This window comes from Charadrius vociferus, unplaced genomic scaffold (genome assembly GCF_000708025.1).
Source record: "Charadrius vociferus isolate BGI_N301 unplaced genomic scaffold, ASM70802v2 scaffold111, whole genome shotgun sequence".
Classification (NCBI taxonomy): Eukaryota; Metazoa; Chordata; class Aves; order Charadriiformes; family Charadriidae; genus Charadrius; species Charadrius vociferus.
This window is the reverse complement of record NW_009647046.1, coordinates 3,066,161-3,090,754: the sequence shown is the minus strand read 5'-3', so window position 1 is coordinate 3,090,754 and position 24,594 is coordinate 3,066,161. Positions and strand designations below refer to the sequence as shown.

Sequence of the window (24,594 nt, the reverse complement as noted above, 5' to 3'; positions counted from 1 at the left end):
CATCGCCTTTCCCAAAGGGCTTAAGCAGCTCTGAGCTGGCTGCGTTCAGCTGTCGGGAATGTCCCGTGACAGTGGAATAGGCTTTCTCTTCTTTATTATCTTTAATGTGATTAGTGAGTTTGCAAGCAGTAACTGTTTCCCCTCCATTGTTTCTTCACCTCAGCTGAAGCAAGTGAAGGAAAAATTCTTAGGGGTGATCAGAGAACAAGGGCCAGGAGACTGCCACCAACTGTAATTAATCATATAATGCCATCTCTCCCCACCACACTACGTAAGCATCATCAATTTTTAAGGCAAGGAGGTGTTTATAGTGTTGCATGACCTCAGTGAAATGACTTCTGCACTGTGCTCCAACTGTGAAACGAGCAGGAGTCAAGCTAAAATGTTTTAAATGCTTTTGGTACTTCTTTCATCAGAAAGGGACAGAATAGGGTACAAGATTAGCAGCAGCACTGCAGTGTCAGTTGTTACTGAATGTTTCATTCATTATTCAGCTTTTTGCACCATTTACTCTCAGTTATAAAAAATTGCAACAGAATCTTGAACAAAACTCCTTACAGATAGAAAATTAGCTCTTGTTCAGAGCTTTATTTTCCAACGGACAGAGGCTTGACACTACAGTCCTAATACTTTCCAACAAGAGGAACATCCTCTTCTGCTGTCACCATGTTAAAATGGTAACAAAAAGGAAAAAAAGCAAGGTGGGGGGCAGGGTGAGAGGTATTATATGAGCACAGGAATTTGCAAAAGTGCACGAGTGTGGATATTTGGCTCTCGATTCAAGGCCATAGTGGCAGAAGAAGTGTGTGTTACAATTGGATTATCAAAAGAACCCAGATCCATTCCTACCTTCTTGCTCCTCTCAAATTAAGCAAAGTTGAGGTTCTGTGCAAACACGTCTGGGAGCTCCCCTTTCAAAGGAGCTTCCAAATAACATGCATGATTCACAACCAAAAGGCAGGCAGAGTGGTTAAGAAAAGCTAAATTTATATTAAATTATCATCAACCCCTAAAATACTGAACACAGTGGTTAAATAACTCCAGAAAGTCCAATGTCTCCAGTGAGTAACGTTAAAACCATTACACAGGAACACACGGAAATCACTGACGTTAGCTTGGGACAGACAGGAGAGAGGTTTGCTTTTTACATAGTAAATCAGTGCTCAAGAGATCATCCTCCAGTGGCCTTTCTACATTCTTAACATCCTAAGTGCAACGAGGGTCTTCTCTTCCTCAGAACGGGGAACCATGACACACCCCCGGGGCAGCATCTCACTGGGGCTGTCTCTAGGAAAAAGAAACTAATTTCTGCCCACCTCACTGGTAGAGGAGAGGCTGTGGGACGTTTTGTTGCTCCTTGTCACCATAGTCATTTGAGGAAGGGAGTAGAGAGCAGTTATGACTGGTTGTTAGGCTGGAGTATGCAGGGTCCCTCCTAAGAAGCAGCAGAGAGTGTTTGTCAAGGTGGAGATCACAAGCACCAGGAGTTGCTGAAAAGACTGACTGGGTTTTCCTTTCCATTCTGCACTTGCAACTCAGACAGGGATTATTTTGACAGGCTGACTGAACCTCAAGTGACAGGTCTGGGCAGATGTTTCCCTTCGCCCCTGTCCAACCTCAGGATTTTGGTGCACATATTGGGGCAATGTCCCCCCCAAACCCAAGAAACCCTGCTCTCCTAGGAGTCGGAGCCTTCCTCTCCCATCCACCCACTCACTCCCAGCTCTGACGCCCCTACCCCTACACATGGTTTCTGTTCAGATGGATTCTTTTGCCTACACTTGAGCCCTCTGGTGTTGTCCCTGCATGAGGCAGCTTAGACAGGCAAGGTCCATGTCAGTGATATGCACTTCTTTCTCAGTTCCCAGTCGTGTCCGCCCCTTAATCCAAAAATGCCTCTGCCCAACAAAAACAATGCTTCCCAGGCTGGAGTCAGTCAAATAAATAATTAAATAAAAATCTAATTTAAAAAAAAAATCCCTTTGGGAGTAGGGAAGAGTCCCACATTAACACAGGGAAATGTACAAGCCTTAGTTCCAGTTGATTTTCCACAGGAATATACACCAGTCAGCCCAATGGTGCAGTTGTGGACAGAGTTTTGAGCCACCTAGCCAGGTCAAATCTGCAACCTTCCCCTTTCTGCAAAGCCATCTCTGCTTTAAAAAATATGGTCAACCCGTTGGCAACTGTCATGTTTTTCAGGGGTAGCAGAACTGTTAGTATATGAACGAGGTTAGAGCAGAGTAAGATATATTTTCCTTTTTTTTTTTTTTTTACCAGCTGGAAAAATATCGCATGGGAGATGCACCCTCCCCACACCTCTAAGCCATACCCCTAGAGTATGCTTTGCTCTTTTTACTCCACAGGTGGCAATGTACTTGACGTCTTCTCAGGAGATAAAGAGGTTACAGAGTTTGCCATGAGAAATTCTTCACTGGAAAGTTCTGCTTCCAAGTATCTGGCTTAACACTTGTTATTTTACCATGATAGTATCCATATGACTTGAGGAGTTAATACCAATCTCCTTTCTGAAGAAGCATCAAGAGATATTTTCTCTATCTTTTTTCCCTCTGAACAAATAGATGACAAAAGAAGTCAAGTAAATATGAAAAAGGGGCAACAGTCCGTGGGAGCATGCAAGCCCCAGCTCCAGATGATGCTGGAGTGTAACTGCAAGGGTAGACTTACACCCCCTAGAGGGTGTAATCTCTGGCCTCCTTAGAGGCCAGAGAACAACTGAAGCTCATGCAGCTGGTGGAGAAAATGACTTTGCAAGGAGAGCTATTTAGTGGTAACAGAAGAGCTTAAAGTGCAATTCTATCTGATAAACAACTTTTTTAAATGGCCCTTACAGCTCCCTGATTATTGTCTCCTATTCTAGGTCAAATGCGCTCGGCCTCGTAATAAAGCAGTTCCTAACTGTCAGCACCGAGTATTCCCTGGGGAAAGACTCAACCTAGGAATTCTCTCTTTTCCCTCATTAGTAATCCAAGGTCCTAAAGGCCAATAGAATTGGGACCTTGCAGAATTGGGACTGGTGGGGACTTAGCAAGTTTTCTTTTGCATAACTGATATATAAAAAAAGAAAAGAGTAGAATTTAGGTCTTGCTGAGATCCATTTCCTCCCATTAGCTCTGTAGAGCTAAGAACAATACCAATCTCTTCTCAAGTACAGCACTCTGACCCCACAGGGAGCCGTTCTGAAAGGGCCATTTGCTGACTCTTGTTTTTCCAGAGGAGAAACATCTTTTAACAGGAAAGGGGAGAACAGGAGCAGTGCCTACTGCCAGCAACAGACACAGTGCTCCAATCTGAGAATTCCTTAAAGTTTTTACCAGCAGATGGGAAAGTGTGTTGTCATGGCAACTGTGGTTACCTTCTTTTATGCCCTTAAAAGGTGACCTGATGCCGTGTCAGTGTGCCCTTGAGCCCCAAAGTATACCCCATCTATTCCAAGACCTCTCTCGAGTCAGAGACCCCTCAACACAAAGCCTCAAAGAGTGCTGCTGGTGCTGGAATGACATGGGGAACTTCTGTGACCAGGAGCTAGCAATGAGGCAGCTCTGCTCTCTTCATGGGCATTGACTGTGAGCTTGGATGGCACGGGACTTGCAGGTTGCCAGAGGACACAGAATCTGAACCAGACTCAGGCCAGAGGAGTCACTGCAAAAGTTAACATGGCAGCTTCCAGGAAAAGGGAACATATAAATAAACCACAGACAGTGAAAATGAGCCAAAAGGGGTCTCTGGGTTCCAACCCACCCATCCTCCCTCTCCAACCACAACAGTACAGCTGCCCAAGCTCCTCGCTGAAAGGCAGTCACAGTCTCTGGGCCACTCGCAAGACAGGCTGGTGTCTGTGCCCTTCCTTGCCTAGCAGGCAGAGTCCTGTCTTTTTTTGTGCAGAGCAGAGGCTAGGGAGGGTACGAGCATTTCCAAAGTTGCGTGTACTTTAGACCTCGCTCTCTGTGGAGGGCTTGCGTTGGTGTTTCCAGCCTGTGTCTGGGAGCGAGCCACGCCGTTCAGGTGTGGCTGCTGCTGTGTTAACACTGCTGCATTCAGACTGTTCTTCTTGTAGCAGCTGCTCAGTTTCGGTGTCATCCAGTGAACCAGAACTAGCCTGGATAGAGACCGTGTCTGTCTTCATGCAGACATGGTCACGGAGGATCCCTCCTCGGGAGCTCCGAATCTGCTTAAGGTCATCCCACTCTGAATCATCACTGGATAAAAGGCATATCCCCTCCACAATCTTGATCTTCTCCTTGGTGTAGCTGTGGTCAGGGCCAGTCTAGGAAACAGACAGATGAATGAAAAAAAAACCCAACACAATACATCTATGGAAAAATACCGCAAAGAGCAAAGCAGAGCTGGAATGTAGACAGTGAAGCAGACAAAAGGCTGGACCTCCAAGTAAACAGCCACTGGCTTTGACTGTCACAATGGCAAAACCCATTCTAAGTTTCCCTTCAGTTCTTCACGACCCCCAGACGAATTGTCCCTGCAAGAGCTCTCACTCCAAACTCCAGGAGCCTTCAAATCATGGAAGGCAAATGAGGATGAGCTGGCTCTTCTAATTCAACTATATATATTCTCTGACAGCAGGGAGTAAGAACAACACTGAGCCTAAGAAGGAAGAAAAAAACCAACCCCAAAACAACAAAATGGGAAGCAGGAAGAGCCAGAAAACTTCATGGTAAAAGTAGGCAGGGAATTGATTCTGCAATATCTTTACATCTGAGCCATTCTAGATTTGGCTCTCAGGAAAGCACAGCTGGAATACCACTGCTGAGTCCGAGTCTCACAGTGATACGGGGGAAGGAGATTATAGGGAAACAACGGAAATGATCAGAGGCTAAAGGGACCACACGGAGATTAAAGTAGTGAAATCTGTCTAACTTGGCTCACTGACAAACAAGAAGCATTAGAACATCTGATTTATCGCTGAGGAGAAAGTGGAGGGGGCGGGGGAAATATACATCTGGGTATATCTAGGACTAGCAGAATTAAGAGAAAAGTTGAAAAGATTTAGATATCCAGATAAATAATCCTGGCTTATCCTCAGTAGATAAGGCTAAAGTGACCAGAAAGCTTGGGAAACCTATTGGATAGTACCTTTGAAAAGCAAAGCTAGGGAAAAACTCTCCTCTGCGTAGCTCTTGCTGTGATCCCTGCTAGAGGAACTATGCGATCTAACAGATTACCACAAATAGTTCTACAGAAATTATCTTTTTCAAATCTCACGCACTAAGTAGGAGTAGCCAAAGCCAAGACCAAAGGATCTGCCATAGAAAGCTACCTACACTTTCTTGACGGACAGTAAAGCTGGTTTAAGGACATAAAAGCAGGGATAAAAACAAGAAAGAGCAATTAGTACGGGACAGCGCTTGAGCCACACAACAGAGCTTAAGTGAGGGAGGCAGGATCAAACACATAGAGCGGTGATACCTGACGTGAGGATGTAGACGGAAATCAGAAGAGGGAAGATGAGAAGCTATCTGAATGATAAGAAAGCTTCTGAGGAGAAAACAGAGGAGAAACTAAATGCTGCAAGATATCCTATTAAACCCTCTCCCATCCTGTGGCACACAGGGTAGACCTCTGCAGGGCCTTTAAAGCGCTCCATTTAATAAAAGCTTTGGTTCTCTCCCTATCCCACCCTTTCCAGGCAGTGCACACCCAGGAGCCACAGTCTCGTTACCAAACTCCTTCTGGCTGCCTCGTTCCCCTGGTGACCGTCCAAAGCAATCTTGGTGCGACAGTCACTAACCGCGACTGTCCAGGGAAGATGGTCCCTTTGACTCCTGTACTTTGAGGGCCAGCACCCAATGCAAATGAAATACAAGACACTGTGGGAGTGGGGAAGAAGCAGAGAGATAAAGACAGGTCTAATTCACTACAGGTCACTGGGGAAGAAGTGCTGCTAGTTGATCTCCATAGGAGTCTGAGCAATTCACTGAAGCTGTCCTCCTATGTCCTAGAACTAAATGTTGACAAATTGCAATATTTTCACCTACTAAGGCCTGTAATACTCAACAGCAGCTTGAGCTGGGCTCCCATGTCCTTAGTAGCAGCTCTTACCTCTTTCTTATAGCACAACTGGTTGTACATGGTTGGTTTGGGAATCGCTTCAATCTTCACCTCCTGGGTAGATGTCCGATATGAAGGATTACTGTACGTTAGGTTCCCCAAGCCAGGGTCCGTGAACTTGGACTTATTATGCCTAGAAGGAGAGAGCTGTCAAAAAAGACACAGGGCCCTACTGCCAGGATCCAAAGTTCCTGAGTGGTCAGCAAGTGGAAAGCTCCAGCAATCTTCACTGTCCCTCAAAGAGAGAGAATGCTGGCTTCACCTGGCTCTTCAGCTACCAGTATATTCACTAGCTACCAGTACAGCAAGACACTGCCATGTAACCACAAAAACTAGACTGGCAGTAACTGGTGAAGCTATCTGCCAGAAAGCACATGTGCTCACACATGTACTGAGATACGAATTATCTCACATTCTTGTCTGTAACTCATAAGCTCTCTGCAGAAAATTTAGCCAACAAGGCTTTGAATAATAGAGTTGCCTGCCCAACACTTCAAAGGCACAAGGCTCAAACCTTGCAAATAAAATCATCAAATGCTGCTTCCAATGAACAAAGGGATTGTAAATGATGATAAAGGAAGATGAAGTGCTTTCAGGAGCTTTCTTCTCCTACAACCTTAGATTTTACTATTGGCCAGGAAAGGGGGAAAAAGATCACTTACCTATATATAATTAAAGCAGCAATAAGCAGCAAAATAAACAAGACGCTGAGAAGACCTCCAATAATGTAGCTGACATGCAGTCCTTCTCCTGAAATTGAATAGCAAGAGTAATTTATGCATTCTCCTTAACTTCCACTGAATAATACTGACTTCGGTGTAACGCCTAATACAGAGGTTTTGCACCTTACAGGAGTATATAAAGTAAAATGTCAGCACACCGAAGTTTAGCTGAGGGTTTTGTTTGGCTTCATATGAAACCAAACATATGATAACCCTTCCTCCCACCCAGGCCCCAGCAAACCAAGGAGCGTCAAGATCTTTGTAATGGGGTTGAATAAGGATAAGCTAGGACAGCACCCCCCCACCCCGGCTGACAGGTTACTCCTGCAGTAGGAAACAACTACCCTAGTCAACCGTCCTCAACTAAACACAAAGGGGATGGTGAAGAAGAGTAGCATTAATGGGAAGAGCCCAGTGGATGAGCTATGGGATGAAAGAAAACAGAATCAACCCAAAGTGTCATTTGAAAAAGACCCCATATAGGCTAACAAATGTGTATGACTGATGTTCATCCTCAAGACACACTTTGCTCTGCTCAGAGGGCATGCGAGTAATTCAAGTCTGAGTTTCAGAAATTTGAGTTTCAAACACTATGGACTGGAATGCTCTGGGCACATTTTGAAGAACAACCCTGGTGGAGAAGAGTTAAAGAAAAGGAACTCACCCATGGTTGCCAACACTGCCTCATTGGCATGGGTACACAAGCCTCGCCTAGCATCTTTGTCAGAGCAGCTGAATAACAGAAGGACAATTAGTTACTGGTAGTAGTATCAACAGTATCAAAGGTATCAAGACAGGATGGGACAGGCTAGCACTGATATCCCTTCCATTTCCAGTTCAACAACAGGAGCCTTCCTTTCTCTTCTACAGTATCCTCCTGTACCCAGAGGAGAGAGGACCATATACATATATACAGGGGGGTGTGCACGTATATCTCAATTATAGGTCTGCAATATCTTTATATCCAAGTCATTCTAGATTCACCTCTCAGTGACATAGGTGCATACATATATCTACCTATCAGTAGGTACCTTTCAGCATCAGTGCAGAAGCAAATACCAGAACATCCTAGAGTCAGCAAAAAGATCTTTCTATCCAATACATCAATACTCAACAAAGTGGAAGTTTTGCCTTGTAAATAACCCAGCCAGGTATTATAGAATATACTTTTTTGCTGGGCAGTAGGAATAGGAGGCTGTAGGGAATTAGCAGGAAAAAAGTCTCTTAACTGTTTTCCTGCTAAAAGTCTCTGCATTGTAACTTAAATGTTAGAGGTGCAAAGGTTCTGTTCTGCCCCAAACAAGCTATTCCTCTGCGGCCAGGGCAGAACAATTTCACTTCCTCAGATGTCTGGGTCAGGTCTGAGATGTCTCAATGAATTAAAGCAGCAAACTCCCCTCTCCTCCTCTCAGAAGTAAGTTCTCAAAATTAGGAGTTCAAAAATCAACCAAATGAATGACATGGTCACGAGAGGATTTTAACACTTCACCACAGCCAGCCTGGACACACATTTCAATAGAACAAAGATCTCTGCACCACTTTCTTGCCATCTCAACAGTGTTCTGCATTCTTTGTCAAAATGGTTTTCCCCATTACGAATGTGAAGTCTGGAGCTGGTATAGCCTCTTTTGGCTAGGGAGAGGCACATTTGGATGATGAACAACCAGAGGGGGCTTGCATGTTGCACCTTGCACAAGCTGTGACTTTCACACCCCAATTCCAAGAGAACAAGAGCACTTACTTTCCTTCCACTGCTTCCAGAGACGTGAGAGGTTTGGTTGTTGAGGTACCTACTCTGCCAGGTGGTGTCTGACTTCTTGCACTTACACTGGTGGGTTCAGGACCAGGGGGCACCACACCAGGAACTAGAACAACAGAGAAAAATAAGCAGGACCCCAACTTCATGGGACAGATGAACAAGTCTGGTAAACTATAGAGAGTTTCTAAAATGGTCTATATGAGCAGCTTTCCCATCTCAAATCCAGTCTGTCTGCAGAAAGGACAGAAGAAGGCTCTATTGCTCACAATTGCCTTCCAGTATATGACTCTGGATAAGTTTTTATACTCTGGAGAGCTTCAGATGCTCTGGTTGCCACTGTCATCGCATGAGTAGTTGCAGTGGCTCGTTTCTGGAAGCTACTACCCAAGTAACACTCAGTAAACTCACTAGTAGAACAGGGCCGCCCATCTGGTTCATCCGGACATGCGCAGACAAAGTCAGAAGCCCTGGCAAAGCAGAGGTGAGTGCAGCCTCCATTGTTCACTCCGCAAGCATTAGTACCTGGAAGGAACAAGCAATTTCCTAAATATATTGCAGATGACCAGGTAGGAGCTCAGAGTAACAACCTTTTTTTCTGCTTAGACAGAGATACCTCCTAGAAATCCAGCAAGTTACTATGCTCTGGCACATGCCCCTCATCTGACTGCTAAGTAAATGATGACAATAGCCAGACATTGGTAGGATTACAACTATCTTGAAAGGAAGGCACTGGAAATCATTAGACAGGAGCCCAGTCTAAACAGCTGCACAGACTAAAACCCAGAAAGCTTGCATTCTTCTGTTTTAACACAATGTCAGATGAACAACACAGAAAGTGACATTTATTAATCAAAGCTGTAACAGAACACAGTCAAGGTGTGCTTGACTGAAATGTCATAGGCAGACAAGGAATGTGCCAAGGAAGATGCATTAAGAGTTTGAGTATAAGAAAGGATGCAAAACTCACTTGACATCAACAGTAGCACAGTAGTTCCACAGTTCTTTTTGTCTAAAATTAGCATTTGCATGAATCAAGGTCCTCTTACTTACCTGTCTGTCTCTGAGGGGAAACCACAATGATATCCATCAGTCCCTCAACATTGGCCAGGACTGTCTCTTTGTTCCGCCCGGAGTATTTGTCCACTCTCTGGATAGATTTGGTTTGCCAGTCAGTCCAGTATATCCACCTATCCTGCTGCTCAAGGCGGCAGCAAAGAAAAATCACAGCCATTAGCATGTTTAGCCACAAAGACACAGGATACCCATAAAAACCACATCCCAGTGGCAGAAGGCCCCAAACAAAGGCCTTTTCAACCCCTTCCCCTCTTATAATGAAGATGATGACCGTCTACACCCCATAGGAGTTCAGACAAACTTCCTTTGTTAGCTCCACAGAAGAGTTAAGTACTATCTCCTCAGCCATCTTTGCTCTCCCAGACTATAACACTTTCTTGTCCCCAAGCTCCAGTGTCCAAACTCATCAACACACCAGGGAAAACAGTGGCAGCAGGAAAATCTTACCTGTGTCAGAGCAAAGGGATGGGACACCTGGCTGACCAACACTTGCCGCAGCTTCCCATTGAGATCACAACTCTCTATGCGATCAAGATGCGCATCCACCCAGTAAATCCTGGAGCAACATGGAAAGAGGTGAGCTTCCATCTATACAATCCCTCTTTACTTTCTAGTCCTTTGCTAGCCAAGATGGATCACACACACCCCCCTCCGCAACAAAAACAAACAAAAAACCCAAACCCACAACACTGCTCCAATAAACCAAGCTAAGAAGGCTGAGAAAAATTCATTACATCCCTTAACCCTATGCAAGTATAAGAAAATCTTTCACTGACCTCCTGGTGTCATAATCCAAAGTCAATCCATTGGGCCATCCTAGGTCAGTGTTAATCAGGATTTTACGTTCAGAGCCATCCAAGTTTGCCCGTTCAATTTTAGCAATGTGACCCCAATCTGTCCAGAAGAGGTACCTGAAGAGATAAAAGGGAAGTGTAAGAAGAAAAGAGTGTTTCATTCAGATAAACTAAATTGAACGAAAAAAGGTTCTAGTTACGAATTAAACTATGAGATTCTTCAGGTTCAAAAAAGATCATGTGGTCTGTAGTTTGCTTCTCCAAGCCATCTGCCTAACCTTCAAATTCACTGTCTGCCTGATTACATCTGTCACTCAGAGTCGGCCCCTTGCTGGTACCTGCAGATTCAGACAGCACATCTCTTCTTCCTCCCACAACTTCCTCTTCCAATCTGCCTCTGCACAGCCCTTCTCCCTACCCCACCAATACCCCATACCTACCCCTTCTTGGGAAAGACAGCAATGGCTCGGGGCTCATCCAGGCTGTTATTGATCAGCACTTTCCTGGAGCTTCCATCCAGTCTAGCTACTTCTATGGTATTCCGTCCTGTGTCTGTCCAGTAAAGGTTTCTGGCAACCCAGTCCACTGCCAGGCCATCTGTAGTCTTCAGACCCTGACCAATAACAGTTTCCATGTTGCTGCCATTCAGATCAGATCGCCTGGATGAAAATCAAGGACAAATGGCAGTGAGGAACAGGTAGCTTCCGGAAAGCCTTCACACCTCCATGTGCAATGCCCATCAACCACACGGCTACTGCATACTGCTACCTCTCCAATAAATTTTTCCCCCTTAGTCTCCAGCAGGTTAGACACACCTTCAGCATTTACTTCAGTGACAGACATGATGCTGTGTACCAAAGACAAGGTGTAAGCAGTGGTGTATTGCCAGCACCTCTGTCTCCCCAACTCATTGGCAGACTCCACAGCTCACTGTGGCACAACCAGCACAAGCAGCTGGGTGACCTGGGCACTGGCCAAGCAGATGACTGGCACCCACCTGATGACATCAAGAAATACATCTGTGTAGTAGATCTTGCCATCCACACTATCATAGTCCAGAGAAATGACATTGTTCAGCTCGGGGACAGGTATGTGCACATCCGTGTGGTCACTGGTGTCCAGCGAGATACGACGGATGGAAGCACGGCTAGAGAAAAGTAGGTAGGTCTCTGGAGAAGAGTCACACGTCTGCTCATCTCTCTTCAGCTGGATGCCAGTGGGGCAGGCACAGGAGAATCCAGTGGGATGAGGCAAGCAAAGGTGGGAGCAGCCACCATTACGAACTCCACATTTATTGAAGCCTTCAGAAACAGGGAAAGCATAGTTTAAGGATCAGTGTGGTCCCACAGACCAAAGCTTTATTTTAAAGACTACATAAATGCACAACTTGCTAGCACCTGAGTTCATCCTTCCCATCCCAGCCTTACTGGGAATCTACAGCCCCTCATACAGAGACTGCCTCCCTCCCTTCCAAGATTCATGGTGGGTATGGGCATGGTTGGGCAAGGAGAACAGGAAAGCACAGAAGGGGGAGCATTAGGAGCAAAGTCTTGACCTGCATTCCTTGCTAATCATAGTTTTCCCATGGAAAAAGAAACAGCCAAATGCTGATAGATTCACACAACTTTAGTTTAGCTTCATTATTGCTGTAAACGGTAATGCTGACAGAAAGATCCAACCCTGTGGGGAAGCAGCGTGACAATGCACTAGAGGCCAGGCTGACAAAGAAGCTTCTGTTTCAACTTAGCTGCACACAGTGGCAAGTAAACAAAGGCATCAGAGAGGCCTGCTGAAAGTGCCTGACGTATTAGGGTCATATTTTTTTTTTTTTTTTTAAATTGAAAAAAACCTCCAGCATACATTTACTAGGAAGGGATAAGCTCAGAAAACACGTGCAGGGACTGGGATGAAGACAACAGGGATACGACGGCTGGAGTTTTGATTAGCTTTAAGTTATATTGTAAAGTTATGCTGTCTAGAGTGATGTTCTGCTGTTAGTAGCCACAGGAGAAGCAGCACACAGTTTTCTGTAGAAGTACATATTGGTGAAATTCCACCAAAATGAAGCCACAGCACAAAGCAACAACTCCCACTGAAGAGCAAGGAGGAAAGATGGTGTCACATAGGATACCCAAAGAGTAACATGAGGAATCTGACTCTGGCACAGAATAGCTGGAGAGTATGATATATTAAAAGCAAGTACAGAAGCAGAGATTTTGTAGAGCAAAGTGGCAGACGGGAAGATGAAGCCTGCAATGGCTGGGAAAAAAGTGACTATAACTTGAAACAAGGTTTCAGCAACTAGCTTAAGAGGAATTAGTGCCTTTTGGAGTTAAAAAAGGGAAAGTGTCCAATGCCAGTAGATTCTGGTGAAACCTAATAGGGCATGACTCATTCAGTCTTCCTAAGAAAGTGGCTCTGATGTGTGCGAGAATGAGGATGTCAGTGCAATCCAGTGAAGGAAATGGGATGAAGGGGGTCAAAAGCCATGCAGTAATAAACAAACACCAGACCTATGGAGCTGGGTAAACAGGGAGAAGTGCAAAATATAGGTAAACAAAAGGGAAGAAGAAAAGAAAGCTGATTTTTTGAGAAGCTACTCTATTGCTTATGCTTTATACCAAAGGACTCTTTTCAGTGACATCTCTGAAGGGCTCCCCTAGTCACCACAGACCCCTCCTGATTTTTAAGCAGCCTAGCAACTCACCCAGGGGCCGTGCCCTATCAACAGCTTGAATATCCATAAGGCCAGGCAGGTTTGCCCTCACCAAGATGACATTGGCACCAGTGTCCTTATCAGCCCTGTGAATGCTGCGAGTTTGCCAGTCAGTCCAGTAGATGTAAGAGTCCAGCAAAGTGAGGCCATAAGGATGTTGCACTGGAGACAGCAGGGTGCGGCGGTTAGCACCATTGAGATCTGCAGCCTCGATACGCTGAAGAAAGAAGTAAACATCAGCCACACACTCAAAACACAGATCCTCTTCCTAGCAATAACTATATCAAGTGCAAAATGGAGTCCAAGCAAATGATGTTATTCAAGTCTACTCTCCCCATAGTCCATACTCGGAAAAGCTTATGTCCCCCTTGCTCTTTTGATTGCTTGCGAGCTTCAAAACAGCCTCCAGGCTACCAAAGACCCAATGACAAACAATGCTGAAGAACAGAATCAGACCTCAGTGTGTGCATCAGCCCAGAGCAGTTGGGACCCAGCCTTATCCACTGCCAGTCCATTAGGCCAGCCCAGGTTGTTGCTGATCAACACCGCACGTCCAGAGCCATCCATCCCAGAGCGTTCCAGCTTGGCATTCTCACCCCAGTCCGTCCAGTACATATACCTGGGGAAAAGCCAGCAAGTATTATGGAAACAGAGGTCAGAAGTCCTGTTCTAACCCCTAGATAGCCTCTTGACAACACTAACCCCATCTCATGGTATAAAGCTATTGCCCGAGGGCTGTCCAGGTTCTGCCAGACCAAGACTTTCCTCATGGAACCATCAAGGTTGCCCACTTCAATCCGGTTTGTTCCTGTATCTGTCCAATATATCTTCCTGCCAATAGCATCCACAGCCAGCCCATCTGTAGTCAACAGACCTGAGAAAACAGAAAAGCGATTGATCACTGTGCATCCTCCCAGCTTAGTCAGGAGCTTCTGGTATTCCCCTTGTGCACCTCATCAGGCAGTTGCTTTAGGCTTTGCTTGCCCTTCCACCAAAATTAAAGACTATTCTACCAGGGCATCAGAGAATCTCTCTTTTCATGCTGCATGGAGGCAAGAGGCTCCCAGGCCAAAATATTTCTTACCTGTAGTGATGATGTCCTCAAATTGTGAACCATCAAGGGCAGCCCGGCTGATTTTCCGCAGTGTACTGTCTGACCAGTAAACCTTTCCTGGGTGGAAGAAAAAAAAGAGAAACTTAAAAAAAGCCCACAACAAAACCAAATCAAAACAAACCCCAACAACTAAAGAGCAAAATCCTTAAAAACAGGTCCAAGTCTCTGACTACTAGCTACACCATTCAAAACAGATCAGATTGCACAGGAATAACAGCAGCACAAGACTATTAAGCTAGAGTGATAAAACAGTACAAATTTTCTTGTTCCGATCCTCCCCAACATGTGCAGGAGCACTGGCACTCTGACCTTTACACAAGGCCAGAGAACACATAACACATTATCAGCTAGCAGCAGAGAGTCCCACATCTGATTTCCCAAAATGTCCCAGAGGGCAGCAATCAGATCATGTGCCTTACTGCACAACAGTGGGTTTACATCCAGCACAGCATCAGATATTTAGTATACATGAACAGCCAGAGTCTCAGCTCTACTGCTGTAAAAAGCTTCAGCAGGATGAAAGCTTTCTTGAATCCAGGAACCTCACCCAATATAGCACAGGAACCTCACACAATATAGCAGGCAGCTTCTTCCACTTAGTTGGAGTTCTCTGTTTTCCTATAAGAACATCCCTTTCCTGATTGGAAAGGAATATTTGCAGCACATACTAGGAAAAAAAAACCCCACCCAAATTCACAACCTACAGCACGGTCTGCACCTGGGTCTTTACTCAAACATTTACATATGAAGTCACTTGTTGCCTTTCAAATATTTGACAGTCGGATACACTAAGAGGTTCAGACCTTCACGAGGATCCACTCCAATTGCAATGGTGTTCTTCATGGTGACATTGACCGAGACAACAACATCTGCAAAGTAGGGAATATCCAGAGAGACCATTCGGATGTCTGTCCTTCTGGCAAAGATCAGAAAGCTGGTCATTCCTGCACAGAGTTGAAAGTGGACAGATATCAGCGAGGAACAAGATCATTCAACTGTAGGCATCATTTATTGAACATTCTGGAGCTGACATCCACTACAGTGGAAAAGGGGAAGTCTCAGGCAGATCTCTGCTTATGGGGGATCTGGGTACAAAAGCTTTACTGAGCATTGCTGGATGCTTCTTTACATTGAAGTTGAAAAGGAGTGCACTCATAGAAGAGTTACTTCTGCTAATATGTGTGGGAAACAGGCATTTGGAGTCAGTTTTCTCCTGCTAAGGAGAAAAAGTGGATTTACCATGGCCTGAAGCTGAGTGCCTTCCACAATCCTCAAAAAGAGGGTCCATAGGAGGAGTGTGTACAGACCTATTAAAGTAGATAGCACCTTGTGGTTAAAAAAGAATCCACTTCAAGATAAGGGCAAAAGTATGGTGAAAAATGTGACATTTGGTTTAGTTGCCCAACATAATTTCAAGAATAATTTCTTCTGCATCAATCCAGTTATCAGTAAGTTTCTTCATAGCGATTCCCATTCAAATTGAAGGCACAGGCATCAAATGTTTTTTTCAAGGGGTAAAGCAGACAAGCACATAAAAGTGAATTTTGCTTTCTAACAAGGCAGGATCAAAACCTAGCTGTGATACAAAACTGCAGTGAGGATCCTACAGAGAGGACTCACCAGGGGAGCAGGTCTTGCCATCAGATTGAAGGTTGATCCCAGTAGGGCAGGTACAGCTGTAACCTTTTGGAAGGGGTGCCAAAAGGCACAGGTGACTGCAGCCTCCATTGCTAACTTCACATGCCGTATGTACTATGGAAGAGAGGATGAGAAATCCATAAGCCAGTAGCACAGGCACAAAAAAGGGGTGCAACAGCTATAAAAATATATTCTAGAATGCCCTTAAATACCAAGCCAAGAGTTATTCTCATGCTCTCATATTCCACCCAGTGACTTAAGGCATCGAGAGCTGACAGATAGGTCAGCTCCTTGCAGGAGAGCTGTGCCACATACCAGAGCCTGAGCAAGCTCTCAGCTCAGCGTGGCTTGGGGCGAGCTCTGTACCTGGTGGCCTGTGCCGGTGGAAAACATGAATATCCATAAGATTCTCCAGATTGTCCTGCAGCGTTTCCCGAGCCTGCCCAGTCCTTCTATCTGCGCTCTGGATGCTTTTGGCCTGCCAGTCTGTCCAGTAGATTCTCTCGCCATAAAGAGTAAGTCCAAAGGGGTGAGGCAGATTGCTCCCAATCAGCACCTGGTCAGATTACCCCCAGCCCCCCCAAAAAACATTACTAAGAAGTCACTAAGGGGAAGAGGCTTCCCTTGCCCCCTCTCAACATCATAATGTACAGTCACAGCAAAAGGAGAGTGATGGGGCAACATTAGCCCTCAAATGGAGGTTCCCTCATACACAGTTTGCAACTGAAAGGGAGCTTTTCTCTCCCAGTGAAAGCAGCTCAGCATGTCTTGATTTGAGATTTCACTTTCAACTGGAAAGAGAGGCAGGGGCCATCAGCACTCTGTGCTCTAGGACTTACACCTCAGGCTCCCAGACTCCCTCCTCAAAGATGGCTTCCTTACCTTCCTGTTGGTTCCATCCAGACTGGCGTACTCGATGGTCTTCATGCCTGCGTCTGCCCAGTACAAGCGCTGCGACTCATAGTCAATGGCCAAGCCGTTAGGCCATGTCAGGTTGGAGGAAATGATCACCAGGCGGTTTGAGGCATCCATACCAGCACGCTCAATTTTGGGGCTGGCTCCCCAGTCAGTCCAGTACATGAACCTGAACACAAGCCCAGACAGAACTGAATGCCTGCACTCCTTCACTGCCACTACAGCCAGGCAGTGTTAAAGAGAAGCAAGAGAGCCCAGTGCCTTCAGGCCCTAGCAGGAAGCAGCATTAGACTAACACTCATGTCCAGCCTTAGGTTCTTGTAATGTACCTAAGATCATACTCAAATTTATATACCTTCTACTGCCCATGTGTCAGCCTAATTACAACATGGAGGGAAAAGTTCAAGATAATAGTTCAAGGTCTAAGAATTAAGCAATTATTTACCAATCTCCACCATTGGCCCTTTATACTCTTGCTGCATTGGTCTTCCAGTAATCCACTCAAGGAAAGAATAATGCACTTTAAGACCTTCAGCACTTATAAAGCAATGGCTGGCAAGCTTCTTCCTATCCATCCTATCCCCACATTCACAAGATCTTATGATTCAGAAGCAAAATCAGTCATTGAAACCATTTGTTTCTGTTACTCTACTCAGGTTTGCTTTCTATGGCACAGCTGATCCCTCAATACTCTGACACAGTGCTTTGAAGTCAAGAGGCCACTAATGCTACAGCTTGCTTGAGGTCAGCAGTTATTTACCTGAGGACATCCTTCTGACTGAACTCTGGTTGGTAAACAAAGAGCTTGAATACAAATTCAATACAGATGTGAAATAAAGAAAAAGATCTAGATGGCTTCATTCTCAGCATTTTTTTTTGTACCACAACTTTAGTTATTTCATTCCCAGGATAAAAAAAATGAAAACACCAGCCAGCTCCTGCAAGCTCTACAGCGCAGCAGGCAATTATCCCTGCTTATCTTGTTCCACTAGCACCCAAAATCAGGTCTCTAACTCCAGTCTTTGTCAGGATGTAGAACAATGGCACCAGAAAGACAATTATACAAAACCAAAGAACCTGAACATCTTTAGACATGCAAGAATTGCCACATCATCCCAGAAGAAAGAATCTCTCACCCTCCAACGGGGTCCACCACGATATCTCTAGGTCTGTCTAGGTTCTCCCAGATTAGAACAGTTCTCATGGTCCCATCTGTGTTGGAGACCTCTATCCGATCTGTGCCTACAAAAGTCAAGAGACAGAATGAGAGAGAAACCAAAACCTCTGGAACCACAAAAGCAAAGGCAAAAAACATCTGTACAACAATGCATTCTCCCCATGCCTGTCCATAGCTGGAAGATAGGTAAGAAATGTGGCTCAAAGCACCACCTTCCATTCGATCTCTCAGGTCACCTCTATGGCTGTCACTGGTGCTGAGTCCTGTAAACCAGTTCTTTCCTAAGCCCCCAGGGTATCTACGTAGGCATGGGAGAACAGCTAGAAAAGAATCACCTTCCTTACTTCTCTCTGAACTATGACTCTCCAGCAGGGAACATCCTCTAAATACTACACCGTTGGAAGCTACATAAATGCAGACAGTCACAAGCTTTGCGGCAAGACAGCAGTGGTGCTTGACTTCTACTATAATAATTTCTACAGAATTAATACTGAGGATACTGCAAAGATAATTAAACTAAGGATTCCACCTCAACTCCTGCTTTGTTAGAAGCACACAAGATGAAACTCCATTTTTTGCTAGACAGAAAGACAAATTGGAATGAGACAGATAGAACTACCCAGCTGTTTTTCAGTTTTCATGACTAATAAGGAAGACAAACATCTAGGTAAAGCAGAGGATCTCAGTACCTGCATCAGTCCAGTATAGCTTGTTGGTGACCCAGTCAATTGCCAGTCCAGCTGGACTTTCCAGGCTGGTGTCTACCACAACCTAAATAAAACCAAAAAGAAAAAATCCTTAGGGAGATTAGACCTTAGGGAGAAAGTACCACCCATTCACAAACAACATTAACTTCAAAAGGCAAAAGTCCAAGCAGAGCAATGCCATACGAGAGAGAGCATTAAGGACTGAGAAGTTCAACAAGTCTTACATTTGGAGAAACATCTATTTTTCATGTCTGTTCAAACTGTGACTCCAAACTTTGAACTCTGTTCCCCTCATTTATGGCATTATTAACCTAAGGGCATGTGCAAAAAGCATTCCCAAGGTGAGTGGCTCTTGTTCCAAATGTAGTACCTACCAGAGCATTTAATAGTTCTTCCTTTCAGATTTTAGGGCTACAACAAAGGAATTGACCACAGCTTACAAATTAACACGCTTCGTGTCCCAATTCAAGGTTTTCCATACAAGCAGGAACGTACACCAAACTTACGTATGAAGTGTTCAGTGATCTCAGGGCTCTTCTGAGCCAGAACTAGAAAAACTAATGAACAACAAATCCAGCATGAACTGCAGCTCCTTAGGCCAGTGTATTGCAGTGGCTTCAAATCTCATGCTCAAGGAGGCACCTGGTTAGATGACCCCCACATGTAGTTAACATTGTACCTCTTGGCTCGATCCATCCCATTTTGCTCGGCTGATTGAGTCGGTGCTAACATCTGTCCAGTAGACATAGTCATCCTTTGAGTCCCAGTCTAGAGCCACAGCACTGCGAACATCAGCAAGGGGGATGACATCATCTGACAGGTCATCTGTGTCAAAGCTGATCCGACGGATGTCCATCCTTCGGGCAAAAAGCAGGAACTTGTCAAGACCTGATCAAAGGTCGAAAGGTCTTCTTTTAATTTCTCTAAGTTCAACAACACAGTGATAGACACAGACAATTCCCTGCTATATCCAGCCTTAACCACTTACATGATCTCTCACTGGCAGGTCACAGCCCAGGATTTTATTGACAGCAAAGTACCACCAGGAGGGTGGGCAGGGGAGGTGGGCAGGGAGGAACAAAGTAGTAGGGAGCTGTCTCCTGGGGGTAACCTATGCTGAGGGAACAAAGTCAACTCTATTCTTCAAAGAATGGCATAGAACTCACTCTAAATCAAATAGCTATGCCTTCTCTTGTGAATCTAGGAGACAGTTGGCCTAATTCTTCCACATGGTTGCAAACCAAGAGAAACTGTGGCAATCAAGAGAACTGAATATTTTGTTCATCACTGACCCAGCTCCTATGGGAGCTTTAGGGAAACAATCAGCTGTGACAGGCAACACAGCACCAATAGCAGCCCTGAAATAAGGGCCCAAGGATGGAGCTTCTCTGTATCCCCACTTATCAAGCCTAGTGAGAGCCATAGGAATGCAGAACAGGGGAATGCATCAAAAAGGTGAAGCATGCTCTGGCAGGGCCCTTAATACTACTAACTCAGTCTACCCAGCTGCATCTCCCTGGAAGCAACTGCTGCTGCTTACTCCCATTGCCAACCCTCTGCCACCCACAGAACATCTGAGCATGCAGGCTGTGGTCCCACCTCACTTACTCTGGGCGCAGGCATGGCTGCTGGTCTTGCGGAAGCCTGTGGGGCAGGCGCAGGTGTAATCCTTGCTGCTTGGCAGGCAGAGGTGAGTACAGCCCCCGTTGTTGGCCCCACAACGGTTTCTCCCTGCTCAAGTAGCCAAAGACACAAAACAACCAGGCATAAAACAAAGAGTAAAGAAAAGAGGAAAAACACCAGTCGAGGTGTCAAGACCCACAGGGATAAGATAAATTGTCCACCCAGAAGTTAATTGAGAATAAGAGAACTTATAAACTAAAGCACTTAACTCCATTTGTAGGGCTCAATTTTAAAATAAAGCATTAAACTCAATCCACTTCTAGAGCAGACTATGGCAACTGAAGAGGCGTAAAGGAGTTGTTAGTCATTACTAGTGCCCACTCATGATTTTTTTTCCCCTCCCAAAACAGCTCTTGTGTAAACAAGCCCCATGTATTTCTAACTGAAAAGCCTCCACTCCCGCGTGTCAGCAGGGGGAGCTGTGGTAACACCTAACACCACATTACCGGCTCTGAGGGACCTCAACCGAACTGCCAGATGGGGCAAGTTCTGTGGCAGCTCTGGACGGAGATGGTAGATGTGTCGATATGCTGGGTTCAGGCTTGCCATCTCCCCGCTTTACAGGGTGGGGGGTGACAGCAGGTCTTCTAGTGGCTCAAATGGGTCTCTACCCTCTCTGCAGTTACCTGCTGGCTGGCGCTGGGGATGCAGTGTGTGGATGTCCATAGGGAAGTGGAGTTTGTTGCGGATGATCTCCTGGTTCTTGCCTGTGAATTTGTTGGCACTGTTGATGCTCTTGGTGTGCCAGTCTGTCCAGTACAAACTGTCCTCAAACACCGTGATAGCAAATGGGTGTGGGAGGCCTGTAACAGACATCCAATACAGGGATATAACCAGGTCAAACAGGATTCAGGCTAGCAGGGAGACAAGGGAAAGCTCTTTCCACTGCCCCTTAAGCCTTGTCACAGTCAACCTGCTCAAATCCACCTTAGACTAATATAATGGACGATTCCTCTCTCCTGTCCACCAACGACTGGGTAGCAAATCCCATCCCTCAGCAGTGGCAGAATTCATCCCACAATGAAAGAACAGGAGACAAGGATAGAAGCAGGAGCCAGTGGCTCTGAAACTCAAAGTAGCACTGTGCTACTCTGTTGTCTTTACTACAGAGAACGCTCCCTGTTACTTACCTTGGCTAATAACAGCCTTCCTGTTCCGCCCATCGAGGTCAGCTCTCTCAATGACATGATGTTTAGCATCCACCCAGTACATTCGATGTCCTGCATAGTCAATGGTCAGTCCATTGGGCCAGAAGAGGTGTGTGTCCGCAATGATGCGCCGATTAGAGCCATCCATGTTGGAATACTCAATGCGGGGAGTATTGCCCCAGTCGGTCCAGTAGATAGTGCTGGAGGAGGAAGGGAGACACAGGCTAGAAAACTCATGTCTCATACACTCCACCCAGCATCACTCCCTATCAGGGCAAAACAGTATCAGTCCTGTGACCTTGAGCATAAGACTGGGTCACAGCCATGGAAGAAGTGACAGCCAACAAGGTAACACTCAGCACTTTCAGGCTGGTGAAGCCTGGAGGGGCCAGAATAAGATTAAGGCTCTGAAGGTTCCCAGCATTGCCAGGCTCCCCAAACTGGCAGTACCAAGTGAAGGCTTGAGCCCAGAGGCAGCCTTTGTGACCAAGGATGGGGTTTTCAATGTTTGCCTGGAAGTACTTGCATGGAGGGCTCACTTGAGTTCTAAGTTTTCACTCACCCCTCCATAGGATGTAGGGCAATTGCTCGGGGCTTCTCCAGGTTCTGCCACAAAAGCACTTTCCTGTGAGTGCCATCCAAGTTTGCTACTTCAATTCGAGATGTTCCAGAATCTGTCCAGTATAATTTGTCATGGATCCAGTCAATAGCAAGTCCACCTATCTCCAGGGGAGAATTAAGCACATAGTGAAACCAGGAGCAGGATCTGCTCAGAAAAATACTTCCCTTTCCCTCTCTGCCTCAGAAGAGGACCAATTCAATCCTCCTGTTTCTTCCTCCGTCAGCCAAGATTAACTCCGGGGGATACCAATCTCACACCCATTCCGTCCAGCCCATCCCCTTGCTCAGGGAGACACACTCCATTTTAAATGCTGGGTACCCACTTTTCTCCACTCACCCACCCCTATTCTCACACCATGGTCAGTCCCTAGGCTTTTGCCTTTTTTGTGGTGACGCACCTGGGCTCTCCAGCCCTGTGGAAACCACCTCTTCCACGTTGCTACCATTCAGATTGGCCCTCATGATGCGATCGAGAGTGACATCGGACCAAAACACCAGCTCCTTGCTGTGATGGAAGTCAAGTGCAATGGCATTTTCCAGGTTGTTCAGAAGCAGCGTATACTCTGAGCGATGAGGCAACACTTGTCGGATATCAATTCGATTGGCAAAGAGCAGCACTGGCTCTGGCCCTGAGAATATATGGAAAGACACCATTAGAGTACTCTGACAGGGTCCTGCCTACTACTCCCTCTGCAGCAAGTCCCAGAACATAGTTTTGCAGTACTGGCAGCAAGAAATCAACACCAAAGTGCAAAACATTTCAGAGAGATGTTTTTGCATCCTCAATACACAATCCTAACTCAAAGATGAGCAGTTTTAAACCTTTTGGCAAGCATTCACTCAGCAGGACGTGATCATTCCAGGTCCCAGCTAAGCCTGCCTCACCTCAGCCTCTGACACCATACCACTAGGCAGACAGGCTATAGTTTCCTTTTCCTATACCCACCTCCTAGCCATACAAACACACATGCTCTACCACATCTTCTACAACAGACAAGACAGTTAAAATCTGCCTCAGCCAGATATAAACTCAGCAGGTACTTCCATTGCAAAGGGAAAAAAAAACAACAGGGGAGGGTAGAAGAAAACCAGTATTGACATCCTTTATGGGTTTCATTAGGGGACTCCTAATGAAATCTTAATTTTTTTAATGGAATTTCTAATTTCTCAGCTCCTACATTAGAGGAGCTGAGAAATGAAGTTAAACAAGTGTACAGATGCCCTTAAAAACTAGCAGATGTCCATACAGCAGCCACTCACAGCATTCAGGACTGGTGACCAGCATCAAGGGTCAAACCACAAGGAAGTGCGATACAATCTCACTGTCTGGAAAAGTTAAGACACTTCCTGAACAGAAAGAGAAGGCTGTTTTTTTCCCAGGGTCTGGGTCACTAGGAACGACAAGGGACTAGGAAAAGAAGGCAAGGGCTGTCCCACTGGCAGGAAAAAGAAACAGTGAAGTATCTCTCCATGGTCAAAATCACACAAAATTTTCACAGGCATTCACCAACAACCTGGACATACCTAATACAAATCCAGGTACCTCTTTTCCTCACGTGTTGGCTTGGTGAACAGCGTAATGTTGCCAATGAAGCATTAGACACAAAATTATGAAAACTGGACCAATACACATACACCAGGATAAAGCTGAACTCCTCTTTACCTAGAGCTTTGCAGCTACGCTTGTCAGGCCGCAGCTCATAGCCTTGCTCACACCAGCACTGGAAGCCACCTTCACTGTTGGTACAGCCTTGGCTGCAGTAGCCTTCCTCGGCGCATTCATTCACATCTGCATGTTACAGACAAAGGGAGAAGTTACCATTAGGCCATCAAAAAGTCAGGCAGTCTCACCCACAGCTTGCTTCTGCTTTCATGCTCTGATTTGCACCCTACCATAGCCATCAACTTCAAGCACATCAAAGCAGCAGGGAGGAGGCTACTGCTCCAAAAACTCACCTTGGCATGATCGGCCATCTTCCAGGAGCCTGTAACCTGTGTGGCAGGTGCACTGCACCATCCCTCGTACCATCTGGCACTTCTGAGCACAGCCACCATTGTTGACATTGCAGTTCTCCTCCCCTGTTCGTGGACCTGCGAAAGGAACACATGAAGATAACTGAGCTGAAACCACAAGGCAGCTGCTTGTGTCCTCAGCTGTTAGGCAGCAGTCGCCCTTCAGAACAGGCTGAGCAAGAGGGGGAGGACACAGGCTGTGCTGAAAAGCTGCCTCTTCGCAGTCAGAACTCTCCCCTGCAGGCCACAGCCAAAGGGGACCATGAACCTCAGAATAATATGCTTCTAGGATTCACTGTCTCTGCAGGCAAACTTTGATACTTGAGATCATAATCTTCTCCTCATTATTCCTTGTCTGCAGTATGTAATTTGCAAAACCACCAAGGTCATTTTCCTCTGTCTTCAAGTCTCTCCCATTATCACAAC

At 45.7% G+C, this 24,594-nt stretch overlaps 1 protein-coding gene across 1 annotated transcript in view; it reads right to left on the bottom strand.

Annotated features, from left to right (window-relative positions):
• Positions 1-3,653: 3,653 nt before the first annotated feature.
• LRP4 (low density lipoprotein receptor-related protein 4) overlaps positions 3,654-24,594 on the bottom strand; it is a 67,895-nt gene continuing 46,954 nt past the window's right edge. The window contains exons 10-38 of the mRNA XM_009895706.1: positions 24,112-24,246; positions 23,819-23,944; positions 22,554-22,784; positions 22,097-22,253; positions 21,517-21,734; positions 21,013-21,189; positions 20,312-20,434; positions 19,383-19,591; positions 18,686-18,767; positions 17,956-18,061; positions 16,787-16,988; positions 16,271-16,460; positions 15,887-16,018; positions 15,070-15,210; positions 14,237-14,323; positions 13,855-14,026; positions 13,609-13,771; positions 13,144-13,369; positions 11,434-11,737; positions 10,877-11,095; positions 10,419-10,553; positions 10,090-10,198; positions 9,619-9,763; positions 8,977-9,090; positions 8,551-8,674; positions 7,474-7,541; positions 6,750-6,837; positions 6,079-6,220; positions 3,654-4,288 (exon numbers count right to left, since the gene is read on the bottom strand). Coding sequence (XP_009894008.1) covers positions 3,953-4,288; positions 6,079-6,220; positions 6,750-6,837; positions 7,474-7,541; positions 8,551-8,674; positions 8,977-9,090; positions 9,619-9,763; positions 10,090-10,198; positions 10,419-10,553; positions 10,877-11,095; positions 11,434-11,737; positions 13,144-13,369; positions 13,609-13,771; positions 13,855-14,026; positions 14,237-14,323; positions 15,070-15,210; positions 15,887-16,018; positions 16,271-16,460; positions 16,787-16,988; positions 17,956-18,061; positions 18,686-18,767; positions 19,383-19,591; positions 20,312-20,434; positions 21,013-21,189; positions 21,517-21,734; positions 22,097-22,253; positions 22,554-22,784; positions 23,819-23,944; positions 24,112-24,246 — 4,661 coding nt within the window. The 3' untranslated portion in view covers positions 3,654-3,952. The remainder of the gene's footprint in view (positions 4,289-6,078; positions 6,221-6,749; positions 6,838-7,473; positions 7,542-8,550; positions 8,675-8,976; positions 9,091-9,618; positions 9,764-10,089; positions 10,199-10,418; positions 10,554-10,876; positions 11,096-11,433; positions 11,738-13,143; positions 13,370-13,608; positions 13,772-13,854; positions 14,027-14,236; positions 14,324-15,069; positions 15,211-15,886; positions 16,019-16,270; positions 16,461-16,786; positions 16,989-17,955; positions 18,062-18,685; positions 18,768-19,382; positions 19,592-20,311; positions 20,435-21,012; positions 21,190-21,516; positions 21,735-22,096; positions 22,254-22,553; positions 22,785-23,818; positions 23,945-24,111; positions 24,247-24,594) is intronic.